The sequence below is a fragment of the Moschus berezovskii genome, chromosome 14 (assembly GCF_049115385.1).
Source record: "Moschus berezovskii isolate FMDL1 chromosome 14, NW_MosBer_1.0, whole genome shotgun sequence".
Classification (NCBI taxonomy): Eukaryota; Metazoa; Chordata; class Mammalia; order Artiodactyla; family Moschidae; genus Moschus; species Moschus berezovskii.
Window position 1 is genome coordinate 10,320,127 of NC_142473.1, and position 23,434 is coordinate 10,343,560.

At 36.7% G+C, this 23,434-nt stretch overlaps 1 protein-coding gene across 1 annotated transcript; it reads left to right on the forward strand.

Moving 5' to 3' along the window:
* Positions 1–1,497: 1,497 nt before the first annotated feature.
* On the forward strand, positions 1,498–21,477 carry ANGPTL5 (angiopoietin like 5). The gene is made up of 8 exons (XM_055422374.1): positions 1,498–1,841; positions 3,777–3,918; positions 5,548–5,651; positions 6,574–6,667; positions 13,183–13,283; positions 16,146–16,266; positions 18,376–18,561; positions 20,684–21,477. Exons 1-8 carry the CDS (start codon positions 1,746–1,748, stop codon positions 21,001–21,003), a joined length of 1,164 nt encoding a protein of 387 aa, XP_055278349.1. The 5' UTR covers positions 1,498–1,745; the 3' UTR covers positions 21,004–21,477.
* Positions 21,478–23,434: the final 1,957 nt, after the last annotated feature.

Consider the following 23,434-nt stretch of genomic DNA (forward strand, 5'->3'; position numbering starts at 1 on the left):
GGACACCTGACTTCATTAACATGGTTTCAGAAATTGTTGATGATGTTCTGTTTACAGAAGAAAATATAGTAAACACTTTATGGTTATAAAACACATTCACATACTAATCTAATTTGGACACTGTCATAACCTTATGAATCATGTGAGGCGGCGTGTGATGGATAGTTTTTTGAGCTGTCAGTTTCTTCTTGGCTGAGATTATTTTTTCTTCTACCAAAGTATTTTCTTGCTGAGGCTGTTACTTTTTCTGCTGAAGTATTTTCTTGCTCAAGTAAGAATTTCCTGAATTTGTCTGTGGGCAAGCTGTGAAAGAACAAAGTATTTTAACGTCTGGCTGGTTTAAAATTACTAAAGTTCTGCCATCTTCTTTTCAATTTTATAAGACTTCAACTAGAAATTTAAGATTAAAGATTAATACTTTAAAATAATGATGATAATAAAAATAATAATGATACCACCTAACCTAACTTGTCATTTCTCTTGCACTGTGCCTAGTGCTTACATACATTAAATAATTGAATCCACACAACAATCCCCATTCTACAGAGAAAGTAAGCTATCATGATATTAGGTAACTATGCCCAAGTTTCCAGAGCGAGGGAGTGGTGAATCAAGATTCATCCAAGAATTCTGGTACCAAAGCCAGCACTCTCAACTACTCCATATTGCCTCTTGGGAGAAACTGAGAAATTTTTGGCAGAATAAGAGATGAGAGTGCTTGCATTTAAGCAGTGGGTAGTGAGGATGTAAAGTAAGAAAATAATCTAAGGTATTACTTTCTTAATTACTATCTTAGTGCCTAGACCATACCACTCACTATGCAAGTGCCATAAAAACTGTCATCTTTACCTTGTGGTTCTTGGGCTAGGAATGGAAATGGAGATAATAATACCTTGAATTGGAAACAAAACTCAGGAAAGTCTTAATTTTAGGATAATGAAGTCTTAGGCATGTTTCTATAGGGAAAAGAAGGAGCCACTATCGTGGAGAATTTGAAAATTCATCAAAGACATTGATCTATCAACTTTCAGAGAGTAGTGATTTTCATTAACAACAGTGCCCTTATATCACAATTGTTGAAATTTTAACACTATTGATGTAAAACATACAAGTCAGTGAGAGTCCTAGGAATTTGGTTTAGCTGGTTAATATGACCATCATTGATAGCTACATTCAGTTGTAAGAATGTTTTAAATCTGAATTATCTGCTCTGGGTATCCACACTGATTAAATTTCTACTTAGTATTTTGTAGAAATAGTTTTAATGTATTAGTCTTCCACTCCATCATTTAAGTAGAAACTTAATTTCTACTTTCTTACTATTTTTATGCAAACTTGTTCACAGTAAGAGAGTTACACATTGTCAAAAGCATTTTTTTCTAAGGAAAAAAATTCCTGACTCATAAAACTTGGGTAATTCTGTAAATTCTTGGTTGCTTGCTTGATTTAGTTAGCTAGCTGGCCAGCTATTGCTTATATTCCAAAAGCATGAATTTACAATGCAGACATGTAGTGATAAAAAGGGTTTGTATAACTTAGAATGATGGGATCTCTGGAGGCTACCTTATTCCTTATATGAAGGGTGTTGTTTCAAACGAGGGCATGGAAACCAGTAAGTACTGGCTTCTGTTTTTGTTGTACACCTTCCAGAAATTTTCGACTGAAGACTCAATGTACTGGAGCTCTTTCCACACAGAGCTAACTGATATTTGAAGAAAACTTTCATTTCTTCAACCAAGAAAAATATGATTTATCTTTTCCAAGCCTCACTCTTGTTCTTAAATCTATGTATTTTTACTTGTGGAGAAGCTATACAAGATAACTGTGTGCATCATTCTACGGTAAGAATTTCAGCAATGTTATTTTAGCTAAGAAAGCATGATTTTATAGTTTTTAAGATATATACTAGGTGTTTGACAAGATTAATTACAGCACTCAATATAATTTATGGAAAAATTAAGGTGTTTGTTTAGAACTGCTGAGACATGCTTAAATAATATTATTTTTAAACTTAGGAAGCTATAAACTGAAGATTGACTCTTAACACATTTCTTGTAAAAAAATTGTTAAAGAAATTGGAGATCTAGGTTAAAAACTAGTCGACAACTTTCCACTTAACTTTAATAATGAAATATCTGGTAGGCAATGAAAAGTTCATTTTACTAAAAAAAAAAAACTGTTCTATAAACTTTCATACTTCAAATATAGTCTTGTACCTGGTCACTCAGGAAATTTTAAAATTTAAAATGAAAAAATTGTACTCAGAGCAATGTCAGAGTGATAGCTAAGACTGTATGCAATGCTATGAGTAGATGCTGATTTGAATCTCTATAATTTAAATATTTGTTTATAATATTTAAATGTTATAGAATGTATTTACCACTGTATCAATACCAAATTCCAAAGTTGAAGGAAGAATAAATTCTAAGAAAGCTAAGAAATATTAGTAAGAATTCTCTATGCTAAAAATTTAAGAATCTTATTTACATCTAAAAAACTATAGTTGTAAAATACAGCTGTTTTTGAAAACAGCTAATATGTCAGTTGTTATGGGAGTATAGGGGAAAGAGCAAAATTTAAAAGTAAATCTTTGTAGCAAAATGTATTTTGGTCAAATATCTTTTAAATTATGTGATTAGCTCTTCACTTTTCTCTCAATATCCATGTCAAAGACGACAGATCTTGTTATTATTTTCTTTTAATTGCAGTTATTTAAATCTTATAACTTCTACCAAAGAGTGTTTTAATAATAAAAAACTGGTAATGTATGCTTTAACATTAAAAAACCCAATAATGTACCAATAAGAACTGATACATGTGGAATGACAGCTGTAATCGGCTTTTTTTCTTTTTTTTTGAACATAGTAGTCTGTACATTTTACTCTCCTACCCCCTACCTTGTCCCTCTCTCCTTCCTTCTCCCTACTGGTATTCAAAAGTTTATAGCTGGTTGTTAGCTTTTGATTTTAGTTTAATTTTTAAAAATGTATTTTATTGAAGTGTAGTTGATTTTTAATGCTGTGTTAATTTCTGCTATACAGCAAAGTGATTCAGTTATATATATTTATATCATACATATATAAAATATGTATCCTTTTTCATATTCTTTTCCCTTGTGGTTTATAATAGGATATTGAATATAGTTCCCTGTGCTACAGAGTAGGGCCTCATTGTTTATCCATTCCAGATATAACGTTGCTGGCTTTTTAAAATGACATCTGTTGTTGATTTTGCAAAGAAAAATTCCATTCTTTTTTTCTGTTATTGTTATTGCTACCTTTTAAGTCTATGAATACTTTACCTTTCAAATCTGTAAATACTTTAGCTTATACAAAAGTGACAAATCTCCTACACATTTTTCCCTCAGCCCCACATCACAATTCCTACAAATTGGTGGCAGAATGTCCTCTGGCATAGAAATGTTGTAGGCTTCTCGGGGAATCTTCTTAGTATCCATCGAAGGAACTTCAAATGGCATGATTCCTGAAAGAGGAATGGCTCAGCACTGTATCACACAGGGAAATGTGTAACAGTCGAGGCCATAAAACCACTGTAATGGAAAGTAGGCCCTAAATGACTCCTTTTGGAATTGGAGAGGAAAAAAGAGAGCAAAAGATTTGTTTGTGGAAGTTTGAATTAACCAATTAATTGTATATTCTTTCTTTGTGTATGTCCTAAAAACCTCATCTTTTTCTAGAGTCTTATTTATGATATATTAGGTAATATAACATACTTCATATATTTTTTCTTATTTCTTTTTTTTTTTTGATATAAAGGATTCTCCAGGAGTTAACATTGTAGATGAATCTAATACAAAAGGTGAAAGTAAAAGTAATGCTACTGTCTACAAAGAAGATTGTGAGGAATCGTGTGATATGAAAACTAAAATTACACGAGAAGAAAAATACTTCATGTGTAGTAAGTATTAAAAATAACCAGAATTATAAAAGCATATGATTTATTATTTCTATGATAGAGATGGAAAAATCTATTTTAACATTTGCTGAGTCATTTAATATATATCCTGATCATCCTAGGCTAGAGGTATATGTTTTGGGCACATAGTAGGTGCTTTACACCTAATTTGCCTAATTTGTAAATGAACAATTCCTTCTTCTATGTTATACAGCCCAGCAACATCAACTGACCACAGAAGGCCCTGACACTATCAATTTGCCTAGGACTATATTCTTAGTTCCATCTGAATCAATAGGAGATTTCACCTAAGTTTTGAGGGGGGAATTAATTAATATTGAATAACTGCTACAATAGATATAATACAGATTCAGAGCCAATTTATGTAGCAAAGCATAAAAGATAAAGAATTTAAAAAAATCTCCATTTTTGTTTAAAACTATTTGGTAGCAGCACAGTAATTCTCATGATCTACTATATGTACCCAGGGGATGGGATGAGAAGGGGGATCAGAAGGGGAGGGGGTTCTGATCCAGTTTTTACAGAACTTTAACTCCTAGGTCAGAAAGTGTAAAAAGCTCACTTTATTGTGTTTAATTCTGTGTGTGACACAAATATTCAGGCTTATCAAACCAATGAGTGTAGGTTTAGATCCATTAAGACAAATGTCTGAATCCAGCGAGTACCTAATAGAAAGTGAGACTGAGAGTAAAAGTGACAGGTGAAACTGAGTGAGGTAGATTTTAAACTATCAGGAGTTATTCACGAGGTTCTACTGCTAGAGTGAAATTTAGGAAAACAGAAATGACTAATTTTTAAAAAGAATAATTATGCAATAATAGGGGACTTCTTTTGCTATAAAAGATATCACCAGTATAATTGAATATACTTGGATTAAGTCTGAGAAATGTATGGTAATCAATGCATAATTCCTGATTTTGATGGTTGTGTTGGAGAGAATGTCTTTGGTATAAAATACACTGAAATATCCAGAGGCATAATGGTGGCATGCTCTCAAAAGAAGAAAAAATTCTTCACACTGTTCTTACAACTATTCTATGAGTAAGACTGTTTTAAAATAAAAACATTTTTAAAAAGAAAAAATACATAGTAAAAAAGTTTAACCAGAAACTAACCAGTTAAAACTTTTGACTGAGGTTTACTATGGGTGTATATGCTTGTGTGTTTGCATTTTCTTTATACAAAAATATAGCATTAATAGAAAAAAATTAAAAGAAAGATTTACTTTAGAAATTAACTTTCATGATACTGAATTATTGCCTTTTACTTTCTTATGTAGTAAGAACTGATGTATTTTTGACCTCCTGCTTCTCTCGCTCATAAAGTGAGAATTGATATTCAGAATGTTGTCTCTCATTTATATCAGATTAAATTAGCGGGTTAAAATAGATTATTAGGAAGCATATTTTCATTGGGAGGTACTGAAACAATTGTTTTCTTCGTTAATCATGAGTTAAGCAAAAAAGTACTAAGTAGAATATACAACTCTACGTATTTAGTTAGATTGAGATGTTATTGCATTTACATATTTATCCAAAATCATTTAAAAATTCTTTATTTTTTACTGTGGTTACTATAATGTTTAGCAAACCCGTTTTATTATGATTTAAGGGAATTTGCAAAATTCTATTATTTCTTATACACGAAGTACCAAAAAACTACTAAGAAACATGATGGATGAGCAGCAAGCTTCCTTGGATTATTTAATTAATCAGGTATGGCTTTTTTTTTTTTTAGAATTGTGCTCTTATTGTATGTATATATTGATATAGGTAGCTAGAAGTATAATTGTTTGGTTTTTTTAATGTCCAGAAATCTATTTAGTGTCTACTATGTCAGAGACACCATAGTAAAGTGCAGGCAAACAGAAAGCAGTAACCAAAAACAGGATCTTCACTTAAAGCTTATTCAGTCTGAGAGGGGGATGGGTTGGGGGATGGGACAGAAAAATGTTTTGAAAATGTTGTGAATGCTGTTAGAAAGTTGCACAAAAGAAACTCTAAGAAAGTTGCACAAAAGCAATTCAAAATCTGAGCTGTGGGAAATTTTCCCAGACTACAGAGATTATGAATTGAGTCATGAAAGACAGATAAATACTTCAGAGGTCACAAAGTCTGGGTAAGAAGATTAAGAGCAGGATGTTCCATCCTTGGGGAACTGCTTGAAGTGGTGCAGGGGTGGAGTGACTGGTGAGGTGAGGTAGAGGGTGTATAAGGAAAACTGACTCAAAGAAATAGGAACTAAATGATGCCACAACAAGAAGTCATCGAACTGTCTGAGCAGGGAAATGCAATGATTAGATTGGCAGCTGGTGTGGAGGATGGCTTAAGGAAGAGCAGATAACAAACTAAACAAAGAAACAGACAAGATACAAAAAACAGATCTGCAAGAGTAGTCAAATATAGAAATGGGCAGATGAAGGCAGTGTTCAAGGGAAAATGGTACTGAATTTAATAATGAACTGAACTGAGCAAGCTTTACTGCTTTCTTACAGCAGTGAGAAATTCAAAAGAAAGATGAGCATTATGTATGTTTCAAAGCTGGATTTATAAGAGGCTTAGGGATATCAGTTACAGAATTCAGCCAAAAAGTTTTGTTCCAATACATATTTGCTTAAATACATGCCTGTATGTTTAGGTTAATGAGCTCATGAATCGAGTTCTCCTTTTGACAACGGAAGTTTTTAGAAAACAGCTGGATACTTTTCCTCACAGACCAGTTCAGTCACATGGTGAGAACTTTTGTATTTCAGCCTTTTCATATTTGTCTTTTGTTACTTAAAAATTTCATGGACAGGTTGGTGCATTTAGAACTTTTGTTTAAAAAATATAGCTTGTTATCATCTAACAAGCTGGAGAGTAACACCTGCCATTAAGCAAATTTTGGCACAGACAATGCATACTGTTATGAATTGGCAAACTTTTCTGACCATTTGAAAGCCATGGCAGATATTCAGATTCAGAATCTGTTGAAAATAGCACAATTTTACTAATATGTAACAACACAAGAGAAGACTCTACACATGGACATCACCAGATGGTCAACACTGAAATCAGATTGATCATATTCTTTGCAGCCAAAGATGGAGAAGCTGTATACAGTTAGCAAAAACAAGACCAGGAGCTGACTGTGGCTCAGATCATGAACTCCTTATTGCCAAATTCAGACTGAAATTGAAGAAAGTAGGGAAAACCACTAGACCATTCAGATATGACCTAAATCAAATCCCTTATGATAATACAGTGGAAGTGAGGAATAGATTTAAGGGACTAGATCTGATAGATAGAGTGCCTGATGAACTCTGGATGGAGGTTCGTGACATTGTACAGGAGACAGGGACCAAGACCATCCCCATAGAAAAGAAATGAAAAAAAGCAAAATGGCTGTCTGAGGAGGCCTTACAAATAGCTGTGAAAAGAAGAGAAGTGAAAAGCAAAGGAGAAAAGGAAAGATATAAGCATCTGAATGCAGAGTTCCAAAGAATAGCAAGGAGAGATAAGAAAGCCTTCCGCAGTGATCAATGCAAAGAAATAGAGGAAAACAACAGAATAGGAAAAACAAGAGATCTCTTCAAGAAAATTAGAGATACCAAGGGAACATTTCATGCAAAGATGGGCTCGATAAAGGACAGAAATGGTATGGACCTTACAGAAGCAGAAGATAGTAAGAAGAGGTGGCAAGAATACACAGAACTGTACAAAAAAGATCTTACGACCAAGATAATCATGATGGCGTGATCACTCACCTGGAGCCAGACATCCTGGAATGTGAAGTCAAGTGGGCCTTAGAGAGCATCACTATGAACAAAGCTAGTAGAGGTGATGGAATTCCAGTTGAGCTATTTCAAATCCTGAAAGATGATGCTGTGAAAGTGCTGCACTCACTATGCCAGCAAATTTGGAAAAGTCAGCAGTGGCCACAGGACTGGAAAAGGTCACTCTTCATTCCAATTCCAAAGAAAGGCAATGCCAAAGAATGCTCAAACTACTGCACAATTGCACTCATCTCACACGCTAGTAAAGTCATGCTCAAAATTCTCCAAGCCAGGCTTCAGCAATATGTGAACCGTGAACTCCCAGATGTTCAAGCAGGTTTTAGAAAAGGCAGAGGCACCAGAGATCAAATTGCCAACATCCGCTGGATCATGGAGAAAGCAAGAGAGTTCCAGAAAAACATCTATTTCTGCTTCATTGACTATGCCAAAGCCTTTGACTGTGTCGATCACAATAAACTGTGGAAAATTCTGAAAGAGATGGGAACACCAGACCACCTGACTTGCCTCTTGAGAAACCTGTATGCAGGTCAGGAAGCAACAGTTAGAACTGGACATAGAACAACAGACTGGTTCCAAATAGGAAAAGGAATACGTCAAGGTTGTATATTGTCACCCTGCTTATTTAATTTATATGCAGAGTACATCATGAGGAACGCTGGGCTGGAAGAAGCACAAGCTGGAATCAAGATTGCCGGGAGAAATATCAATAACCTCAGATAAGCAGATGACACCACCCTTATGGCAGAAAGTGAAGAGGAACTCAAAAGCCTCTTGATGAAAGTGAAAGAGCAGAGTGAAAAGATTGGCTTGAAGCTCAACATTCAGAAAACAAAGATCATGGCATCTGGTCCCATCACTTCATGGGAAATAGATGGGGAAACAGTGTCAGACTTTATCTTTTTGGGCTCCAAAATCACTGCAGATGCTTATTGCAGCCATGAAGTTAAAAGACGCTTACTCCTTGGAAGGAAGGTTATGACCAACCTGGATAGTGTATTAAAAAGCAGAGACATTACTTTGCCAACAAAGGTCCATCTAGTCAAGGCTACGGTTTCTCCAGTGGTCACGTATGGATGTGAGAGTTGGGCTGTGAAGAAAGCTGATCGCCGAAGAATTGATGTTTTTGAACTGTGGTGCTGGAGAAGACTCTTGAGAGTCCTCTGGACTGCAAGGAGATCCAACCAGTCCATTCTAAAGGAGATCAGTCATGGGTATTCATTGGAAGGACTGATGCTAAAGCTGAAACTCCAATACTTTGGCCACCTCATGCGACGAGTTGACTCACTGGAAAGGACTCTAATGCTGGGAGGGATTGGGGGAGGGAGGAGAAGGGGACGACAGAGAATGAGATGGCTGGATGGCATCACGGACTCAATGGACATGAGTTTGAGTGAACTCCGGGAGTTGGTAATGGACAGGGAGGCCTGACACGTGTGATTCATGGGGTTGCAAAGAATCGGACACGACTGAGCGACTGAACTGAACTGAACCGAATATAGGCTCTCCTTTTTCATTTTAGTAATAATCAGTCTTTGCTTAGAAGAAAAGGTCTCAGAATTCCTCCCACCTGTAAAAAGTATTTTTGACATGCTTGAGATGTTTAAAATAGAACACAAAATTTGAAGAAGAAACTTGATTCAGAAAGAAACTGAAATTTAGCTTTTTTGATGCTAAAATACAGTATAACAGTAAAGGAATTCCGAAAGGAATAGGTTTTTCAATAAAAATGCCCTATATATCTTACAGTTGTGAATTAATACCAAAGTTTCAAAGCAAATAAATGTTTATTGATGCCCTAGGAAATGATCTTTCTGTTTTCCTTGCAAAGAGAAGGAAATAAATTGTTACTGAGATCACTTATGTGTCAGGGACTATGACAGGCACTTTCACTTGTTAATGTGCTATTTTTTATTATTTATTTTACCTCATTTGTGGGTAGTGAAGATAGTGTTACAAGGTGGTCATGAGCATGGACTCTGGTGTTGGATCATTTGTCTTCAAATTCCCGTTCCACTGTTTCCTGATATCAGTTTCCTCATCAGGAAACGAATAGTCTCCTCTGTCCATGGAATTCTCTAGTCAAGAATACTGGACTGGGTTGTCATTTCCTCCTAAGGGGAATCTTCACAACCCAGCGATTGAACCCAGGTCTCCTGCATTGCAGGCAGATTCTTTATCATCTGAGCCACCAGGAAAGCCTGAAGTTATAGTACCTACCTTGTATGTTTCTTGTGAGACTTAAATGAGTAAATACATCACAATCTCCTAAAGTATTGCCTGAGCATAATAAGACAGTATAAGAGTTTGCTGTGATGATGATTATCATCAGCTAAGGAATATGGAATCCAGAAAAATCTAAACAATCTGTTCACATTTATTTGGATGGTGATGGCAAAGCAGATCCTCTATCACAGATTAGTCATTCGCTGTAAGCTTCTATCATATCTCTAAGCATAAGTTTATCATAAAAATATTAGCAACTCAGAAGAAAGGCAACAAATCCTTATCTTCTGGAAGTAAAGGGGAAAGCAAACACTTTTTTACAGCTAACTTTTTGTAGATGATATTTCCTACGTATTTACTGTGTGTTAGAAATGGGAATAACAGACCACCTGACCTGCCTCTTGAGAAACCTGTATGCAGGTCAGGAAGCAACAGTTAGAACTGGACATGGAACAACAGACTGGTTCCAAATAGGAAAAGGTGTACGTCAAGGTTGTATATTGTCATTCTGCTCATTTAACTTACATGCAGAGTACATCATGAGGAACACTGGGCTGGAAGAAGCACACGCTGGAATCAAGATTGCTGGGAGAAATATCAATAACCTCAGATATGCAGATGACACCACCCTTATGGTAGAAAGTGAAGAGGAACTCAAAAGCCTCTTGATGAAAGTGAAAGAGGAGAGTGAAAAAGTTGACTTGAAGCTCAGCATTCAGAAAACTAAGATCATGGCATCTGGTCCCATCACTTCATGGGAAATAGATAGGGAAACAGTGGAAACAGTGTCAGATTTTATCCTTTTGGGCTCCAAAATCACTGCAGATGCTGATTGCAGCCACGAAATTGAAAGACGCTTACTCCTTGGAAGGAAAGTTATGACCAAACTGGATAGTGTATTAAAAAGCAGTGACATTACTTTGCCAACAAAGGTCCGTCTAGTCAAGGCTATGGTTTTTCCAGTAGTCATGTATGGATGTGAGTGTTGGACTGTGAAGAAAGCTGAGTGCTGAAGAATTGATGCTTTTGAACTGTGGTGTTGGAGAAGACTCTTGAGAGTGACTTGGACTGCAAGGAGATTCAACCAGTCCATTCTAAAGGAGATCAGTACTGGGTGTTCATTGGAAGGACTTATGCTAAAGCTGAAACTCCAATACTTTGGCCACCTCATGCGAAGAGCTGACTCATTGGAAAAGACCCTGATGCTGGGAGGGATTGTGGGCGGGAGGAGACGGGGACGACAGAGAATGAGATGGCTGGATGGCATCATCGACTCGATGGGCATGAGTTTGAGTGAACTCCGGGAGTTGGTGATGGACAGGGAGGCCTGGTGTGTTGTGATTCATGAAGTCGCAAAGATCACGCCGGACATGCGAAGATCAGTTGGACACGACTGAGCGACTGAACTTAACTGAACTGAATTGAGGCACTGTGCCAAGTGCTTTACATAATGTCTTATATGTACATTGTCAGAATAACACTGCGAAGTAGATAGTATTATTATTATAACAATATTGCACATGAGGAAAAGTAGTTAAGAAAGTTAACTAATAGTTCTGACTAGTAAAGAGTAGAACTAGACTCTAACTCAAGCTTCTGGCTCCTAAGTCTCAGACTTTGATGTGTTTGTTCTCTGGGTAATTGATATTGAAAGATTAATTTTATTTTATTATATTTATAGGAGATAATACAAAGTAAAGTATCTGGAGTAAAATGTGACATCATATCCACATAATAGTTATGTTTGCAATCCCCTGGAGAGTGGAATGCTTTACAGAAGGTGATTATAGACTGCTACAGTTCTAGCTATTGTCAACAGAGCAGGCTTTAGCCTCAACATCAATTCCTCTGGTGAAGAACGTGATTCCTCCTTCCTCTCACTTTGCTTGTTTTTAATTGGGGCCCCAATACACCAGAATATCTGAAGTTTCAAATAGTGGAGAAAGGATGTGTCAATAGTAACTAGCCTACTTATTCTTTTGGATTTTCTCCTTGTCATCATTACAGATTTCTGTCACATATTATGTTCCCAAGATAAGCCTAGATTTCTGAAAATACATTATTTATTGGACAAGATAGTGCATAATTGTAAAACATATTAAATAAATGTTGATACCAACTTGGCAAATAATCAATAACTGTGAGCTATCAGTGAAGGTTTATTGCAGCATAAATCATTTAGCCCCAGTTCCTCTGTTGATCTAGATTCTTATTTTTAATGATGAGATGAATTTTTTTTTTAAGAAGTTAAGATCATCATATCATTGTTGTTGTTGTTCAGTTGCTCAGTCATGGACGGCAAGACTCATGGACCTCATGGGCCGCAGCATGCCAGGCTTCCCTGTCCATCACCATCTCCCAGAGCTTGCTCAAACTCATGTCCATTGAGTTGGTGATGCCATCCAACCATTTCATCCTCTGGCATCCCTTCCTCCTCCCGCCTTCTATCTTTCCCAGCATCAGGGACTTTTCCAATGAGTCGGCTCTTCGCATCAGGCGGCCAAAGGATTGGCGCTTCAGCTTCAGTGTCAGTCCTTCCAATGAACACCCAGGACTGATCTCCTTTAGGATGGACTGGTTGGATGTCCTTGCAATCCAAGGGACTCTCAAGAGTCTTCTCCAGCACCACAGTTCAAAAGCATCAATTCTTTGGTGCTCAGCTTTCTTTATAGTCCAACTCTCACATCCATACATGACTACTGGAAAAACCATAGCTTTGACTATTACAGATCTTTGTTGGCAAAGTAATGTCTCTGCTCTTTAATATGCTGTCAAGGTTGGTCATAACTTTCCTTCCACGGAGTAAGCATCTTTCATGGCTGCAATCAGCATCTGCAGTGATTTTGGAGCCCCCAAAAATAAAGTCTGACACTGTTTCACTGTTTCCGCATCTATTTCCCATGAAGTGATGAGACTGGATGCCATAATCTTAGTTTTCTGAATGCTGAGTTTTAAGCCAACTTTTTCACTCTCCTCTTTCACTTTCATTAAGAGGCCCTTTAGTTCCTGATGGTGTCGATTGCATATTTGAGGTTACTGATATTTCTCCCAGCAATCTTGCTTCCAGCTTGTGCTTCATCCAGCCCAGTGTTCCTCATGATGTACTCTGCATATAAGTTAAATTAGCATATCATTAATGAGCATTTTAATAATAATTTCACATAACACTGTCAATTCTTTATAATAAAATGATTAAGTCTTAAATGTATGTGTGGAAATATCTTAAATCACTAATTTTACTTTTCTAGGTCTAGATTGTACTGATATTAAAGATACCATTGGTTCTGTCACCAAAACACCAAGTGGTTTGTATATAATCCATCCAGAAGGCGCTAGTCATCCATTTGAGGTAAAGTTTTCCCTTATTATATATGGAATAGGATAGGCATCTAATCTATTTAAATAATATTAGTTTTGATTGTTTTACTATTTTATTTCTTCTTAAAATTTTTCAAATAAATTAGTGTAGGTTCCAGTTTCAAAAGTTTTGTTTTCTGGGATTCTTTGCCCAAACCACAAACCAGTAAAGAATTAGAGAGTCTTTCACTTTTCTATTTGAGTGTTTCTGGTTACAATCTTTAAAGTGAGTCCATTTGGTGCTAGATCTAATCTTTACAGTAGATGGAATTATGCAAAATAAATACTTATTTGCTTTAATTAGCGTATGGATATTAAAAAATAATGGTGTACTTTGTCTTGGAGCTTGATAAAAATACTTTAATTTCTCTTCCTACACATGGATATACTTTGTTTGGATGGTAAATAACTTTTTGTGATTGTATAAACAATTAATAATTTAAAAAACCTTTCACTAAATTGTGAGAAAGATTGAGAAGCTGATCCTTTTCTTAAACTGCATAAAATGAATTACTCATATCTCTCCTTAGTAGTTCTTTACCATGATTTCTAGAGGCAATTTCAACTCAAAATTATGCATTATTAAAACTATATGTTATTATATATTATATGTTCATATATATATATATATAATTTTCTGGTTACGTTTTTGTGCATTAGAAAAGTTGTGATATGAATATCATACCTTATTAATAGTTTTTATTACACAATAAAATAATTTTTCTAAGTAGATACTACCAGTTTCTCATCTCAGTTACTAACATTTTCTGACATCTATTAACAGGATGTCAAAAATTGGGAATTAAGTGGGAAATAATTTTAAATTACCTAAATCAGTTCACCTACAGATTCAGAAATGGGCCTGAACAGATGTGGAAAGGGAAGGCTTCTATTTTGTGAAGAGTGGGACGCATAATTACCTCTTTTGTGGGAAAGTGTTGGTTCCCTAACTTCCTCCACACTGCCTTTTTCTGTCTGTGTGTGGGAAGTTTCTGATGAGGAGGATTGCTCTGATTTTCTTGCTTTGTCACTTCAATGAGTCCTCCATGGTGATCCTCTTCAGGGCATTTAGCAGAGCACCACAGATGCATCTATGAGTGCCTGTTGAGATGGGGCATGTGCTCAGTTGCTTCAGTCACATCTGACTCTTTGCGACCTCACGGTCTGTAGCCCACCAGGCTTCTCTGTCCATGGGATTCTGCAGCCAAGGATATTGGAGTGCGTTGCCTTGCCCTCCTCCAGGGGATCTTCCTGACTCAGGGATAGAACCTGCGTCTCTTATGTCTCCTGCAATGGCAGGTGGGTTCTTTACCACTAGCGCCACCTGGGAAGCCCCATAGATGGGGCTTGAAAGTGAAAGTGAAGTCGCTCAGTCGTGTCCGACTCTTTGCGACCCCATAGACAGTAGCCTTCCAGGCTCCTCCGTCCGTGGGATTCTCCAGGCAAGAGTACTGGAGTGGGTTGCCGTTTTCTTCTCCAGGAGATCTTCCCAATCCAGGGATCGAACCTGCGTCTCCCGCATTGCGGGCAGACGCTTTACCATCTGACCCACCGGGGCTTAGACCATGCTTTTCTGTCTGAAAATCTCAATCTGAACACAGGCCATCCAGGCTATGGAGAAAAAAAGCAATCAAAGACAGACACACAGGCATATTTGACATTGTTTTAAAAATCAGTGTTTTAATTAAAAGGAAAAGTTATTTATAAAGAAATGTAGTCACTCTGCCACATCAGATGAATGTCATTTGTTTTTGTTGTCGTTCAGTTGCTAAGTCATGTCTGACTCTGCGACCTTATGGGCTGCAGCACGCCAGGCTCCTCTGTTCTCCACTGTCTCCCAGAGTTTGCTCAGATTCATATCCACTGAATCGATGATGCTCCTGCCTCTGTCTCCTTTGCCTTCAACCTTTCCCAGTATCAGGGTTTTTTCCAGTGAGTCAGCTCTTCACATCATGTGGCCAAAGTATTGGATCTTTAGCTTCAGCATCAGTCCTTCCAATGAATATTCAGGGTTGGTTTCCTTTAGAACTGACTGGTTTCATCTCCTTGTGGTCCCAGGACTCTCAAGAGTCTTCTCCAGTACCACAATTCAAAAGCATCAGTTCTTCAGCACTCAGCCTTCTTTATGGTCCAGTTCTCATCTGTACATGACTACTGGAAAAATCATAACTTTGACTATATGCACTTTTGTTGGCAAAGTGATGTCTCTGCTTTTTAATATGCTGTCTAGGTTAGGTTTATCAAAGTTTTTCTCCCAAGGAGCAAGCATGTTTTAATTTCATGGCTGCACTCACTGTCCACAGTGATTTTGGAGCCCAAGAAAATAAAATCTGTCACTTTTATTACTGTAAAATCTGTCACTATTATTACTCAACTGAAAAATATTTATAAAGTTGAGGAATAAGAGCCTTAAAATGCTACAAACACATATATTGACTGATGCAGGGACTGCAGTTAGGTTTGTTTTATAACAAACAGTATTATTTCTTGAGATTTAAAAAAAATCTGAATATTTTAATGACATACATTTGCATTGAAACTTTCAGTGGCAGTATCTTCTCTTTCTCTAGGCTTAAGGCGAAGTATGGGATTCCTTAATAGCTCAGTTGGCAAAGAATCTGCCTGTAATGCAGGTAGACCTGGGTTCAATCACCGGGTTGGGAAAATCCCCTGGAGAAGGGAAAGGTTACTCACTCCAGTAATCTGGCCTGGAGAATTTCAAGGACTATAAAGTCTATGGAGTTGCAAAGAGTTGGACACAACTGAGCAGCTTGCACAAGCTTGAAGTATGAGTTTTATATCAAAGAATGAAAATAATAGCATGTTGTTTTTGTCTTTTCTGGGTTTATTTTAGGTTATGTGTGACATGGATTACAGAGGAGGTGGATGGACTGTGATACAGAAAAGGATCGATGGGATAATTGATTTCCAAAAGTTGTGGTGTGATTATCTGGATGGATTTGGTGACCTTTTAGGTCAAATTTTATTCATTTCTCCTCTTTTTTCTTACTTTTGGTATTATGCCTATAGACTGTTCGTATTGGTCAAATTATTAGTAAAAATAGCAAATCCTGTGAATATAAAAACATGACTTAAACTACACTCTGGTCATTAGCCAAATTATTTAAAATAAGTAGGTCTTCAGTTGGGATCTAGATATCTTTATTTTTAGATGCCTGTTGAAATGTGATTTGACAGAAAATTATAAGTTGGGTATTTATTAAGTATTGATTATATACCCAGCAGAGTTCTGGCAGATGGTCAATAGTTATTTGTAGAATTAAAAATTGAATGAACAGGGACCTTGAAATTCTTGAGATTTGTGCTGTGTCTGTACAAACAAATGAAATGGAAATCTGGGATACATTGTGTATAAGCTCAAATAATGTGAACTGAGAATAGTGACTTATAAAAGCATCAGTAAAGATCACTATGCTCAAAATCTGGAAAATGGAAACTCCACGTGAAGTGAAAAATCTGTTCCCAATATTCCATGGCAACATCACTTTGGCTGTTAAACAGAAACATTAGTATTTCTGAACACTGCAGAATTTTACATTAATTGGAACATTTGCAGGTGAATTTGATCATTTTTATGCTATTATTTTAAGTTGCTGTTGTTATAACTTAAAATATTTAACATCCATAATAATGTCATTCAAGGGTTTAGTAAGTGGTGGTGTTAGCCCTACTGCTAAAAACCCTGCTGCATGTCAGTGAGGTTAGAAAGCACGTGAAATGTAATAAAATGTCACAAAGAAGGCCAAATAGCTGCCATACTACAGAGTGCAGTTGATATACTTGTATTTTCTCAGCATTACCTCCAATTTTCCAACAAGCCCCGCCATCTGAATCAAGCAGTCATAGATCTGCATACGCTAAATTGTTATCTTCCTTACATAATCCTTATTTCTGTAGGGAGATAATTTTACTTTTAACAAAAAATGTCTTCAGGCAGATAGTTTGGTAAACAGACTGCTTTGTACTTGGCCTATTAAAGAAATACACAGTATTAAGGAAAGTATCTTAAGTTACACTTGGGGTTTGGGGTATAGGGGAAATATGGCAAGAACATTTAATTGGTGTCAGACTAGGAGAAACCAAGCAGTCCCGTCTTACTTGTCCATCTTTCTTACTTCCTTTCTTCCTATACTTCTTCAGAATATCTTTAGTTCTAGGTGGGTATGAAGCTAAAATTCTCCTGCAAGCCCTTGAGCATGACTTAATGTCTTAACTATAGTTTTAAGAGTTTGAATGCTGTCACACCGCCCCCAACTCTTTGAAGGTCATTTTACTAGGCCTTACTTCCTTTGGTAATTTCATGATTCAGGCAGAGGGATGTGCTTCAGAGCAGGAGTGTCCATATTTAGGCCATGAAGTGAGTAGAGGGAGGTAGAAAGCCAATGGCTAGATCATGCAAATATGCAGTTTGTATTACGGAGTTTAAGAATTCATCCTGGATCTACAATCATCTTGGAGATACTGACCCTAACCTGGGGATTCTCTGGTGTTTCTACCTTACATTTTCATTCATTCAGAGGTAACTGACAAGCTGCATTATAACAAAGAAATATTAGTTCACAAAACATTATTCTCAAAGACAGAGAAAGAATAATTTCTATTGAGCACTTTCAGGAAATATTTCTTTAGGAGTTGTTGATTTGGAGTTTAAACCTTTTACATCTACTAGTACACATCATTTTGTTACCTGCCATAATATTTGAACTGGTAGTTTTTGTTGATATACCTTAAGGTAGAACTTGACTTTTTACTTAATCCTTAAATGACTTTTTGAATTTAATTTAGGCAGATAAAAAATGAAACAGGCTCTAGTTATCCTTGGTCTAGTAAAGCAGAAGTGGGAAGATACACACACACACACACACACATATATATTGGCAAATTAGGCACACAGTGATAATTTGAGCTAGGGCCATCTAGTCCCTCAAATAATTTATGTGCACCATCTCAGAGTTATTGAAACACCAAACAACATCAAGCACTTAATAATACAGGGTTATTATAATAATACAGGGTTATTCTAAATATGCTATAACATATTTAAAAAAGCATTTTTTTAACAGGCGAATTTTGGCTAGGACTGAAAAAGACTTTTTATATAGTGAATCAGAAGAATACCAGTTTTATGCTGCATGTGGCACTGGAATCTGAAGATGACACATTAGCTTATGCATCATATGATGATTTTTGGATAGAGGATGAAACAAAATTTTTTAAAATGCACTTAGGACGATATTCAGGAAATGCTGGTAAGTTTTTTATCCCTAAAATTATCCAAAAGATTTAAATCTAGCTGATTCAATAGATGAAGATAAAAAGTAATATATTTATTTTGGCATATATATATGTTTTGATATAACTGTTGACAGATTAGATTAAGAATGAGAAAACTGGCTAAGTCTTGAGTTTTGAAACTCTGCTATGATGGTTGCATAATCTCATGGTTTTGAACTGCTTTATACACTTTAAAACAATTTGCCATATGTAATCGCAATTGATTCTTTAGATAGCAATTCTGTGGGATAGGCTGGGAAGGCATTATTTCCATTTTCATGTTCTGAGAGGTCAGCATTTAGAGGTCAGCACGAAGAAAGATTAAGTGACTTCCCGGGATTGCCAGCTCATGACATCTGAGCTGTGGCAAGGACCCAGGCTGATAGAACAACTAGTTTAATGGGTTTTTAAGGGTCTATATTTCAGTGCATCTACTTTTCCCCCCCAAAATTATATTTGTTAGCACTTTAAAATGATTCATTGGAAGGACTGATGCTGAAGCTGAAACTGCAATACTTTGGCCACCTCATGCGATGAGTTGACTCACTGGAAAAGACTCTGATGCTAGGAAGGGTTGGGAACGGGAGGAGAAGGGGATGAAAGAGAATGAGATGGCTGGATGGCATCACCGACTCTGTGGATATGAGTTTGAGTGAACTCCGGGAGTTGGTGATGGACAGGGAGGCCTGGCGTGCTGTGATTCATGGGGTCGCGGAGAGTCGGACATGACTGAGCGACTGAACTGAACTGAACTGAACTAAAATGCTTGATGTTAAATTTATATTTTGATGCTGATATTTTAAACTTGAGTTAATATTAAATTTAGCTCTTCTGTTGATTGCTCATGATTGTTCTTGTTCAATAGGTATGATTAGTGTTAGAAATCCAAAAATGAATGAGTTATGCTTCCAGCTCTTTAACGGATCACAATATAGAGGGGAAGATTAAATAGAACTGAAAACAGAATAGAACAGAATACTGATACAGCTTTGGAGGTTAAAGGGAGAGAATGATTCTGACTGATTGCATCCAGGAAATCTTCATGGAAGGGTGATTTTCAACAAAGAATTAATGTTAGATTCAACCTGGGATGCTTTTTGAAAGTACATACTTGTGAAGAATCTGATTCAGTAAGTTTGGGCCCAAGTATTTGTATAAACTAGATGGATATTTATCATTCTTATAGTTGAGAATCACTGATTTGTACTTGGAGGAATGGATGCATTTGGGCAAATGAATGTTGGCAAAGAGGACAGTTTGAGACAAAGCACAGAAACGGAGAACACATTAGTGAATGCCAGATAAAGGGGATAGGGCAGAGGTGGGGCAGGATGGTGTGCGGTAAAGGAGCAACACAGATCCTTGTGATAAGAGAATGTACAACAAAGTTTACATTACCCTTTCATGATTCATAGATTCAGAAAAAAATCCAATGTGTAAAAAGTGCCATATCATGCTATATATAGGATTTTTTTGGATAAAAAGGAAAAGAGAGAACACAAAATGGGCTAGTTGATAAAGACATACTTAGGGAACTCTATTTGGCATTTCTTTCCTAAAGTGAGATGTATTTTCATGTTTCATTTGTTTTTAAAAAATACAAAAGAAACTATCATTCAATTCATACTGCTACTGTTTGGTTCTTTTATACAGTTAGCAAAGATGTAATAGTTTTCAATTTAACTGATAATATGCAGAGTTTTACCTAGGCCATCACAGACGTTTGTAATTTGTGCCATTAAATGTACACTTGTGGAGAAGGGCATGGCAACCCTTTCCAGGACTCTTGCCTGGAGAATGCTATGGACAGAGGAAACAAGCAGGCTACAGTCTGTAGCGTTGCAGAGTTGGACACGACTGAGGCAACTTAGCATGAATGCAATGTCCACTTGAAGATGTTTATTATGTTAAGGAATTCATTACCAGATTTTGACCTATTGCTCCTGGAGGAGAGATTTTAATCTGATATCTAGTAAAAATTAATTTATGCCTTAGTTTTAGATGCAATGCTTTTTCATGATAGGTTGGCAAAGGTTGATTAAAATTACAAAAAGTGCCTTTAAATTTAGTCATCAAAAAAAAATCTATTTTACCCAGGTGATGCATTCCGGGGCTTCAGAAAAGAAGATAATCAAAATGCAATGCCTTTCAGCACACCAGATGTTGATAATGATGGGTGTCGTCCTGCATGCTTCATCAGTGATCAGTCTGTGAAGAGCTGCAGCCACCTCAGTAACAACACCGGCTGGTGGTTCAGTCAGTGTGGTCTCGCAAATCTGAATGGCATTCATCACTTCTCCGGAAAGTTGCTTACAACTGGAATTCGATGGGACACATGGACTAAAAACAACTCACCCGTCAAGATTAAATCTGTTTCAATGAAAATTAGAAGAACTTACAATCCATATTTTAAATAACCTCATTTAAAAATTTAATGCTATTTTTGATAATATATAAAAGATTCTACATAGTTCTATTTTTACTGAGTTTTTTAAGCACATTTGCCAAAATTTAGCCATAGTTGACATCTAGGTATTATGAATATAATTAGAAATCTTTAATTTTGTAGGGTTTTAATAAATGAAAACATGACTCAATGTATGCTTTTACTATTAGCTATATTAGTAATATATAATAAAATTTGTTTTGAGTGAATTGCAACTTGTCTACCTGAAATCTATTGTCCTTTTAAAGGATTTTTCCTTTTCTTTAAAGCATATATAACCACAGTAGGTTGTTAGGAAAATTAAAAAGACATTATATTTATTGCTATATTTATTTGAAATAGCTACCCATATAATCCACAGATAATATCTATAGAAGATAATTATATGGAATAATTTTGTGCAGATTAATATATAAACTTCACATGGTTTAAAAACCTAACTATTTCTGAGAGATTCCATAATATTTTACAATTAATAAGACTTTGCTGCAAAAATAAAGTCTTCCTTGTTTTCTTATTTTATTGTGGCTAATAAATTTACTCTCATTTGTAATAAACTGACTATACCTTTGTATCCTGAGCAGATGAATTCTGATGGTGGCTTCTCTGGTAGCTCAGTAGGTAAAGAATCTGACTGCAATGCAGGAGACCGGGGTTTGATCCCTGTTTTGGGGAGATTCCCTGGAGAAGGAAATGGCAACCCACTCAGTATTCTTGCCTGGAAAATCCCATATCCTTTCATCCTCGTAGGATAGAGGAACCTGACAGGCTACAGTCCATGGAGTCATAAGAGTTGGACACAACTAAACTACCAGTTGGATTTTAAAACACATTTGTATCTTAACTCTTTATAAGCCAATAGGAATGCTGTGAACTTTAAGTGAAGAAGAAAGAGCAATGAATCAGTGGGTTAGAGGTGGCTCTAGGAGCAAGCTTATCCCTTATACTTGAAGGGAAGTTGGAAGGAGTTGGAATGGTTAGGCTTCTATAGGAAAACATAGCAAGGAATGTGCTGGACCAAATTTCAATGAATTAAGAAAATTAGGGTTGAATGGAAAAGTACTTTGTCCAGAGTTAGGATTATACAATGTACAAAGGAGGGTAGAAGTATCTGAAAAATGAGGTGAAAGGAGGTCTGAATTACAGGCCAAAACAAATATCTTGTGATATCACTTACATGGGGAATATTAAAAAAATGGTACAAATGAACTTATTTCCAAAACAAAAGTAGAGACACAGGTGTAGGAAACAAGCTTATGGTTACCAAGGGGGAAAGAGTGGGGATAAATTAGGAGATTGGGAATGACTTATACATACTTCTATACATAAAATAGATAACAATTAAGAACTACTGTATAGCACTATTCTATACACAGGATCTTCCCTGTAGCTCAGACAGTGAAGAATCTGCCTGCAATGCAAGAGACCTGGGTTCGATCCCTGGGTTGGGAAGATCCTCTGGAGAAGGGAATGGCAACCCACTCCAGTATTCTGGCCTGGAGAATCCCATGGACAGAGAAGCCCAGTGGGCCACAGTCCATGGGGTCGCAGAGGCGGACACAACTAAGTGACTAACACTACATTACTATATAGCACAAAGAACTCTACTCAGTACTCTGTAATAGCTTATTTGAGAAAAGAATCTAAAAAAGTGGATATATGTATATGTGTAAATGATTAACTTTGCTGTACAGCAGAAAATAACACAATATTGTACATCAGCTATGTTGCTTTGTTGTTTAGCTGCTAAGTCATGTCCGATTCTTTGAGACCACATGTACTGTAGCCTGCCCGGCTCCTCTGTCTGTGGGATTTCCCAGGCAAAAATATTGGAGTGATTTTGCATTTCCTTCCCATTTGATCCCAGCCCAGTGATCAAGCCCACATCTCCTGCTTTGCAGCTCAATTCTTTACCACATATGAAGGTATAGAGATCACAGTGCTTTATCTTAAGTCCAGCAAAAGGCTTAACTTGATTGAACACAGAAACTGACTTAAGCTCAATTCAGTTCAGTCGCTCAGTCGTGTCCGACTCTCTGCGACCCCACGAATCACAGCACGCCAGGCCTCCCTGTCCATCACCAACTCCCGGACTTCACTCAAACTCATGTCCACAGAGTCGGTGATGCCATCCAGCCATCTCATTCATTCTCTGTCGTCCCCTTCTCCTCCCGCCCCTAAACTTTCCCAGCATCAGAGTCTTTTCCAGTGAGTCAACTCGTTGCATGAGGTGGCCAAAGTATTGCAGCTTCAGCTTTAGCATCAGTCCCTCCAATGAACATCCAGGATTGATCTCCTCTAGAATGGACTGGTTGGATCTCCTTGCAGTATAAGGGACTCTCAAGAGTCTTCTCCAACACCACAGTTCAAAAGCATCGATTCTTAGGCGATCAGCTTTCTTC